General features: G+C 35.8%; 1 protein-coding gene across 1 annotated transcript; it reads right to left on the bottom strand.

Annotated features, from left to right (window-relative positions):
- Positions 1 to 2,132: 2,132 nt before the first annotated feature.
- rnf5 (ring finger protein 5) lies at positions 2,133 to 9,664 on the bottom strand. The gene is made up of 6 exons (XM_073858647.1): positions 9,408 to 9,664; positions 8,326 to 8,344; positions 7,173 to 7,285; positions 6,972 to 7,026; positions 6,764 to 6,875; positions 2,133 to 4,267 (listed from the first exon to the last, which is right to left on the bottom strand). The coding sequence occupies exons 1-6, from the start codon at positions 9,605 to 9,607 to the stop codon at positions 4,149 to 4,151; spliced, it is 618 nt and encodes a 205-aa protein (XP_073714748.1). The 5' UTR covers positions 9,608 to 9,664; the 3' UTR covers positions 2,133 to 4,148.
- Positions 9,665 to 9,729: the final 65 nt, after the last annotated feature.

The raw sequence follows: 9,729 nt of genomic DNA, 5'->3' as shown, positions 1-9,729 counted from the left end.
CATGTTCCATGAAGATATTTTGTAAATGTCCTACAATAAATATATCAAAAATGTATTTATCATTAGTAATATGTGTTGATGACTTCATTTTGGACAATTTTCTCAGTATAGTGATTTTTTTTTTTTGCACCCTCAGATTTTCAAATAGTTGTGTTGTGCTTTATCCGATTTTGCCAAGTGAGAAATGTCCTCAGGGCAACATATTGTGTTGATCCAAGGACAAGATTTTTGTAAATAAAACTTAAATCCACCCCAACCCTAACCCTTACCATAATTGGTTGATTGAAATGTTGTCCCAAGGTCAACATAATGTTGCCCTTAAGACATCAACCACATGGCAAAATCAGGAGAGCCATTATATTAGCCGAATATTGTCTTATGTCAACAAACCACATCAAGGTGATTTATTTAGCAAATTGACCCTTATGTATTGTGTGGTCCAGGGTCACAACTGTACTATTTTCATGCACTAATTATGTAAATAAGTCTTTAGTACTACTTAGGAAAAACATTTATCAATACACTAAAAATCAATTGAATCAAAATCACTGAACTGGTATTTAGTATACTTTTTAAAGTGCACTATAGCATCACCAAAGTAGAACCATACTTTTTAAATAGTTAATTTGTACACTGAAAAAAATTATTCATTGAATTTAATCAATCTTTCAAGGCAAGTGGTTGCAATCAACTTACCTAAGCTACATTTAAACAAAAGTTTTATATTTTATTTTACGTTACTAATCTTTTTTGTTTAAATGTAGCCCAAATCTATTCATTGCAACCACTCACCTTAAAAAAATTGATTAAATTCAATGAATCATTTTTTTCAGTGTAGTGTATTACTTTTACCACAAAAAATGTATAATATATAAAAGGTTTAATCAACTAGGACTTATAAGTCCAAGTGAAGAGTTGATGTAACTTGTTAAATCAAGTTGACTATAGTTATAGTTACTAGTTAAAATTACTTCTAAATCCAAGTTGATTAAACTTAACTAATTTGCCGTCAGCCTTTTTTTGAAAAGAAGAAAAAAATTTAGAAGCAACATTTTCTGGAATGCATTTTTTGAACGTTTTGTGAAAATTAAAAAAAAAATTACAAATACATTTTTTTGTAATTTTCACAAAGTTTTACAAAATGCATTCAAGAAAATTTTGCTTCTAAAAATATATAAACATGCAAATATATCAAATGTAACAGACCCTCTGCTTTCAAACAAACAAACAAAACAGGGGGAAAAAACATCCTACACTGTAAAAAATACGTTGCTGCCTTAAATTTTTTTGTTGAATCAACTCCGATTTACAAGTCATTTAAACTTACTATTATTTACACTGAAAAAAATGATTCATTGAATTGAATCAATTTTTTTAAGGTAAGTGGTTGCAATCAATTTATTTAAGCTACATTTAAACAAAAGTTTTATATTTTATTGTACGTTACTAATCTTTTTTGTTTAAATATAGCTTAAATTAATTGATTGCAACCACTTACCTTAAAAAAATTGATTAAATTCAATGAATCATTTTTTTCAGTGTATCTTGACTAGAGATGAGTTGTTATAACTACAGGTGAGTTGTTATAACTTATAAAATTAAGTTGACTTTTCACAACTATATTTTATAAGTTGTGACAACTCATCTCTGTTGACATGACTTGTAAATATGAGTTGATTTAAAAAAATGTAAGGTAGCAAAGTTTTTACAGTGTATCTATATTTTTTTCTCTGCTTATAAACTCTAAATATGGGTATTTTTCTTTCAAAATATTTTTTTTAAAAAGCTTTTACAAAGTTTAAAATTTGTAAAAAAAATTTGCTTCAGTTTTTTTATAAATTGGGTAAGTGCGCAATTTATAATGGTCCATCTGTGGATAATCGTGGCAATACAGATTAACATAAAAACTCATCAGGAACACTTTTTTATGCAAATATTGACGAGATAACTCATAAACGGCGGGGAAAAGGTTAAAATGTAAGTGCAAAAATATTTTTCTTACACTGTACTTTATTTTTACTCAGGCTCAGAGCTTTAACTATTAAATTTAAGATATCACATAATCAGAAACACATGCTGGCACAAATAAAGGCCGTGTCTATAACCATGACCAGACAAATCACACACGCACACCATATTAAATGTTTATTTATCAAGTGCCAGTAAACAGGCCACGTTAGTTTCATCCCCATTTGCACAATAATTATTATCTACCAAAAGAAGACTTTCTATACAAACATATGCTTTGATTAAACAGTGATATACAAAAAAAGACAAAGAAGAGCAAATTCAACCTAAATCAACCAGTAAGAAATCATCATACCCGTGATGTCAAAACCTTTATAACCCACAGCCAACAGAGGTTAATCCACATGAACTGTGTTGACATAATAAATCTGGGCGTGGTCATAATTCTACTCATCTATTGGCTCAAGATTAAACCAGCCAATCATCTGCAGCGAGAGAGGAAAACGGAAATGTTTGTTCACAGGATGTTTGTTGCATTGATAAACACACATCACTACAAACCATCACCTCCCACCACCTGTCAATCAACATCAGACGCTTTAAAACATCATTTACAACATCCATATATACACACACTCACGAGACAACACGTCTCACTCTGAGAAATACATATTAGATAGATGTATAGATATATATAACATTATTCATTACATTGTTAACAATTAAAAAGTGTTGACTTTCTCTATTGAGTTTAATCCTCTGGGATATTAAAATAAATGACATTAACTCAATAGCTGCATAAAGTTTCTCCCACATCGTAGAACTGTTTTTTATTATTTACCCTATAAATCAGATTCATAGTTTAACATTTAGAATTGATGTCAAGGAGATTAAAAAAGTGTGTGTGTCATTGAAACTGCTTTACACAACAAACAGATTGAATTGTTGTGAAAACATCTGCTGTGGGTCTGTGAGATGTGACACAACACGCATATATTTCCATCTTCAGCGGGTTAATCCACATCTTCACGTTTAGCTTACTTATGACTAGTTTGCATCGAACTATAACCCACCAAACCATTTAGATTCTTACAGGAAATATTAAACAGTAACATCATAAAATATTTAATCATGGCATGAAGATTTCTTTCTGCATTGTAACATTACTTTCATGACAAATATGAATTTTACTTTCATTTAAATCAGCAGTCAGTAAAATAAAATAAATATTATCATAATAATGTATATAAATACTTAATAATTATGCAAATACTACTCATGAGACTTTTGGACGACAATAATGTCACAATGCAAGAAACAGGCTTGATTTTCCTTAAGCAAAACATCTGTTGATTTTTCCGTGTGGTGAAAAGAAGCCGGTTATGTTTCGATATCATGAGATTGATGTTAAATAAATGAGTACATGACTCACAGTATAAGAGATTTAAGTCATCCATCAGATTTATTTATCCTGACGGCACAGTGTTATGGCCTGAAGATAAGACAAAACTCTTCCTAAATGAACCTACCCTACATAAAATCCTTCTCTCATTCGCTTCGTATTTCTCTAAGGACCGAATTTCTTTGGCATCAGAATCTCACAGACACGACAAGAACAGTTTTCCTATTAAAAAAATCATCATGTTATTTCAAACCCGTCTGCTGTTATTTTATCCAAAAACACATTTCTGAAATGAATGCTTATTTGCATAAAATAACAGCAGCCACTAAAGTCAAGACATAAATCTCCTGGGGTCATACGATAGCTTTAGTTATTATTATTCACAAAATGACATTCAATGATTTCATTTTTAAAAAGAGATTTAATGAGTTGAATTGAGTTTTTATGACTGGTAAGACTTGAAAAACGAGTCACATATTTAGTAAGTTATGTGCTTATGAGGGTTTGAAACAACATGAGAGTGAATGAACTGTTTCTACTGATAGTGTTCATTAATACTGTCTCTTTTCTTCAACACTGAGCCACAATTCAACCCGCAGATGTGTGTGTGTGTATATATGTACATGTGCAGAGAGACAGACAGACAGAGAAGATGAAGAATTTGTCTGCGCAGAAAACACATTTCACTTCTGCGTCAATGAAAGTTGGGTGGAATGAAGACGACATCCACCTCTGTATGCGTGTGTGTGTATGTGTGTGTGTCCATCACTTCAGCCCTTCACACGCTCAACATCCAGAAGAAGAAGAAGATGGCGAGGAAGAGGAAGAGCGAGTCCTGCCAGTTGTTGCCGTTGTTGGGATTTCCGTTGCCGTGGTGATCGCCTGCATAGTGAGGGTCTGCGCAGACAGTTAATACAACCTTATTAGATCGACATCAGACGTACTGCACATCATGCTGCATTTTTAGAAATGAAACTTTAGCTAACAGGATGAATAAAAGCAAAAAACGACTTTTAATATTCATGCATTTGGCAGATACTTTTATCCAAAGCAATGTGATTCAAACCCATGACCGTGTCATTGTTAGAAACCATGTGTTGCGTGCACACCACCAGTGACTTTGTGGCTGTGCATCGCCCGTCTCTTTCAAAGAGGTCGCAAGGAGGCGTTCCTAATTCTGATAATTCTAGTAACAGACGAGTCGTTCATCGTTTGCATAAAGTTTAAAGGGGGGTGGTTAATTCATTTTAATGCATTCTGACTTACTAACACAGTTAAAGAGTTGTAATCCTCATGCTAAACAAGTCCCAACCGGGTCATGAGTCGCAGGTGGTAAGTAAAACTGCATCAAATGTCTGTTTTATTGGCAACCACCGCATAAGTGCATATAATGTAAATGACATGAACGTGTAGTGAATCATAAGTTATCCAGAGAGATAGTGGGATAATGTGTTATGTGTTGGGAATCTCATGTTTTTCCAGAAACATTTGCTAGACCTGATTGGTCTTTTATAAATCTGATAAAACTGAACTCTCTTTGGAGATATGAAGGAAGTTATATTACTCTATAGGTACTTAAAATTAACATGAGATGAGCAGAAACAGCGTCTGTTATGGGAGCTTTAACTTTTTTCAGCTTTGTTGAGTAGCTGGACACGCCCACTTCCTGTCACCCCATTTGCTGGAAATCATGAAGCTTCCATTGAAATGAAAAAGATCTGCGTTGCTAGTCACTGGCACTGAGCAAGCAGAGTTAAGCTACTGGAACTTGAAGGAACAGTATGCAAGAAATGTATGTCAATTAATCATAAAATGGCCCTGATATGTCATTAGGAAATCATTTTCATTTCAAATACTTATATCACTGACAACAGTGGTCCGGCCAGGATATTGTCATTTAAAAAGTGGAGTTGCAGCCCTCAACTGATGTTTATGTTGTCATTTTGTGTATTGGCCACCAGTTGTGGGATTGCAGTACCAGGTTTAGCCACAAGTTTTGTGATTGCAATACCACTTTTGGCCACAATCCTCATACTGTTCCTTTAAATTCAGATATATTGATTTAAAATTCCATTTGCAGATTTGAACACAAATTACAATAACTTAAAATTCATATTGCATGCACATTTTTTATATCGATTTTCTCGGTCAGCACTGCAATATTTGCCGATACATTTTTCGATGCAATTACGATTCGATTCATTTATCGTTATTTTTCTTTTACGTGCCTAGTTAAGCAGTTACATTTTAAAGGGATAGTTTGTCCAAAAATGATATTAAACCCATGATTTAATCACCCCCAAGCTGTCCGAGATTAGAGCCCGACCGATATATCGGCAGGCCAATATTATCGGCCGATATTAGGCATTTTACAAACTATCGGTATCGGCATTAAAACTCATAAATAACTACAAATAACTAATGTTAGGGAAATCTGTTAATGTTTTGTTGCGCGTTTCTGAAAAAAAAAAACGAAACATATTGCCCGATATATCGGATTTTAAAACCAACAAACATTTGTATCGGTATCGGCCTTCAAAATCCTTTATTGGTTGGGCTCTATCCGAGATGCATATGTCCATCATTTTTCAGACTAACACATTTTCAGTTATTTTAGAAAATGTTTTAGATCTTTCATTTAATCAAATGTGAAGTTATGGGGTCCACGTCCTTTAAGTCCAAAAAATGTGCATCCATCCTTCACAAAAGAAATCCAAACTGCTCCCGGATGATAAGCAAAGGCCTTCTGAGGATAATCCACGCGTTTTTGTTGTAGAAATATCCATATTTAAAACTATAAATGAAAATAACTTCCGATAACGCCGCCATCTTAAACTCCTCTGTAATCATGTTTAAGTAAGTGTGTTATCCCATTTTTCCCATAATCGAGCAGCCCTACTGAACGGAATTTATAGGGCCCTTGACATATGCATTTCGGAAGGCTTCGGGGTGAGTAAATCATGGGTTTATTATCATTTTTGGCAGAACTTTTCCTTTAACTTACAAGTACAAAATATATAACATGAACATTTAATTAAACTTTTTGAAAATGGCACAATTGGAACATTTACAACAGCAAACTAACAAAAAATACATAAAGAAAAATGAACAATGCTTATAAATCAAGCTTATGATGGCAACAGTCAAAGTCTTTCAGTATTTTGTGCCAAAATGTGTAATAGTGACAATCACTGAGGTAGTTGTAGAAAAAAATTATTAAATAACTGTACGACCTGAATCTAAGTATTAAAGACTGAATTGTAATTTGAAGTTTAAATCTGCATATTCAAATTCAAGTCCTTGTGACATAATTTCATACAAATGTGCAGAATTTGACAGAAGACATAAACGTCTTCAATAACAACCAGACATTACAGGAAGATTACGACTGACCTGCTCTGTGAAAATGGTCATTGGTATTAAAGACTGTGGTGAAGAAGCCGAATGGAAAAGCACCGATTCCAAAAGACATGTGAAACCCCGTGTCGCCAAAACCCTGAAACAACTACACACAAAGATACACACACACAGAGAGATTATGACATGTAGCAGCTCAACATTCTTCATCAAAATGATGATGATGATGTTTAAAGTCGCTTACCCCTCGACTCTCTGCTTCTGTTCTCTGACCCTGAGGCCGAGGAGGTGTTTTCAATCTGTAACACACACACACACACAAAAGTCATTCAAATACACAAGCGACTACAAATCATGAAGCCTGAAGCCACAATAAACACACACACACAATCATTTACCAGTTGTGTTCATTTATTAACCAGCACGTCTCGATGACATTCAGTACCTGGGGTCTTCTTGACTGGTGCTGCCGCGGCCGTACAGAGGAATCACTTTATCCCGACTGATTCCTGCTTTACATACGGGACACTGCTGTCGACTGGGTCTCGTCTCCAACCACTAATAAACAAATACATCACTGATCTCATTGACAATGCAAATAAAGACACGGGTGTAAATGCACATCACGTGTGCTGCAAGGTTCCCACACCTTAGATAACTTCAAATTCAAGGACCTTTCAAGGACTTTCCAGGTCCAATACCCTCAAATTCAAGGACTAAATGTGGTGACACGTTTTAAGTGAGAGCAAGGTTGCATTGTGTTATCTTTTAAGATACATTGTTACAGTTCCCTTTTAAGGGAACTCGTGCTGCGTCACTGTGGTGACACTTTGGGGACGCCTCCAGGGGTAAGTGCGTCTGAATGTGTATATCAAATTCAACCAATAGTGAAGCTTAACGACAAAGACAGGGTGACGCGGCAGCCAGGAAGTATATCGCTATCTGAAATATTGCCAAAGACGATAACTGCTTATTTTTAATATTATCGGTTATCGGTCTGATAGCAAAATTAGGCCGATAAATGAAAGCCGATAAATGATGGATTATTTTGGTTTGTTGAACCACTTCACTTGCTCATTGCTGGCCATGTGGAGTTTTGATTGGTGCTTTCTGTGACACAGCACGAAGATGACACGTGTTGCGGGCTTAAGAAAAGTATGCTAGTCTAGCGCAAAGACAAGATGTCCGCGGTCTGGGAGTTTTTCATTGTGAAAATAATATGAATATTTATCGACCTACATATATCAGTTATCGGCCCCCAAATATAAAGAGTTATCGGTATCGGCAAAAATTTCCAAATCGGTGCATCCCTAATTCACATACAGAAGATATAAGCATTTAAAGTGAACAGTTTAGCATGTGTGCTTTTTATGATATTATCCTACACTACACAGGGAATAATATGGATTTTTCCCCAAAAAACTTCTTCCATAAAATACATTCAAGCACTTTCAATGACCTGTATCTATGTATGTATATTTTCAAAAACTTTCCAGGGCCTTGAATTTTCCCCCCAGATTGACAACTTTCAAGGATTTCAAGAACCCGTGGGAACCCTGAATATAAAATATAGAGGCATGTTAGTGCTGGATACTCACCTGATGAAGACACGGCCAACTGCATGAGAGAGAGAGAGAGAGAGAGAGAGAGAGAGAGAGAGAGAGAGATATCATTAAAGAGTGACATCATCATTAATCTAGAATTTTGCAACCCCACAAAGCAAACACATCAGACTCGGTCTCTCTGATTTGATAATAAACTGAGTGAGGAGTGAGGTTTGTATTGTGTATCTATTTTTAATCCTTCACTACACCGAAGCTCGGATGGCCTGAATCCTGCTGTAGAGTTTAATCTGTCATTAACCTGATCATTACTGACAATAAACACACATCACACTTCAGCTGGTTCTCTGTACCGCTCCATCAGAATCTCTGACAAAACATCTCACAAATCTCCAAACAGCTTTAATGGAATTATCAAAGGACTGCAGAGTGTTTCGTATCATCTCATTACATGCATCACATGTTTGATCCTCAGCTGAAAATGTTTGCTCATCAACACAATATAACATCTTGACATTTACAGACACACAATGTAACACACATATTACACACTTTTACCATGGTAACAACACTTTCCTGCTAAATTGAATGACTATGGGATGGGGTCTCAGTGTATGCTGTTGAATTCAGACACAATAAATCCACGTGCAGGTTCAGAGTGCAGTTATGAGATCAGCAATAACATTGCACTTTGATATAATAACATACATCACTGTATGTTTACACATTCTTATACTTTAATAGCAATGAACACACTGTGTAAATTTGAAAATGCACTTTTGATGTGAGCAAAGTGTTATATAAAGTTAACAGAGTTTTATTATATAAACAGCAGTAATATTTATGTATAAATTAGCATTACGTCAAACATCGTCATGCTAACACATATATCATCATCATCATCCCTGTTCAACATGTCAATCTCTTTCTATGTCTCTGTCTGTCATGTGTTTGCGTTTACAGTTTGACAGTTCCAGTACCAACACTATTGCTAATTTTTAGGGCAAAATGTGGTTACCATGGTAAATATGCGTTAGGGCTCTGTACGTCAAACTGTCAATCAATCCCTGATCTACACTGGCATGTGTATTGATATGTGATCGGTTATTGATAGATACCAGAAGAGATGTCCACACATGCTGATAACCGCGTCACGGGCCGTGTCCAGGCAAATGTTACACTCGAATGTTGCGCGATCTTTGTCCCGCTCGCCCTCAGCGCCTCCGCCGGGCTCCGCTCCACCGCCGCTGCCCGGAACCCCCGCTCCTCTGGCGGGCGCGCCGTCACTCGAGCTCCGCTGCTGCTCCGCGGCCTCCATCCTCTCGCGTTCCTCGTTCGGTGCTGCGTAACGTCACGCCGCCCGTGAACGCTCAGGGCTGCTACTTCCGGTGAAGTCAGTATATGAGGGCGGTACCGGGTGTTTTGTTTATAGGTGTGTTC

The sequence above is a fragment of the Misgurnus anguillicaudatus genome, chromosome 20 (assembly GCF_027580225.2).
Source record: "Misgurnus anguillicaudatus chromosome 20, ASM2758022v2, whole genome shotgun sequence".
NCBI classification, from domain to species: domain Eukaryota; kingdom Metazoa; phylum Chordata; class Actinopteri; order Cypriniformes; family Cobitidae; genus Misgurnus; species Misgurnus anguillicaudatus.
Note: the sequence above shows the minus strand (reverse complement) of the source record. Positions and strands in the feature narration are given on the sequence as shown.

What these genes read in the sequence shown, in the direction of transcription:
- rnf5 (XM_073858647.1), bottom strand. Translation starts at nt 9,607, where the DNA reads ATGGAGGCCGCGGAGCAGCAGCGGAGCTCGAGTGACGGCGCGCCCGCC. An exon ending in CAGAAGCAGAGAGTCGAGGG is followed by an intron (nt 6,876 to 6,971) that starts GTAAGCGACTTT and finishes CTTTGTGTGTAG; the next exon opens with TTGTTTCAGGGTTTTGGCGA. An exon ending in TGACCATTTTCACAGAGCAG is followed by an intron (nt 4,268 to 6,763) that starts GTCAGTCGTAAT and finishes CTGTCTGCGCAG; the next exon opens with ACCCTCACTATGCAGGCGAT.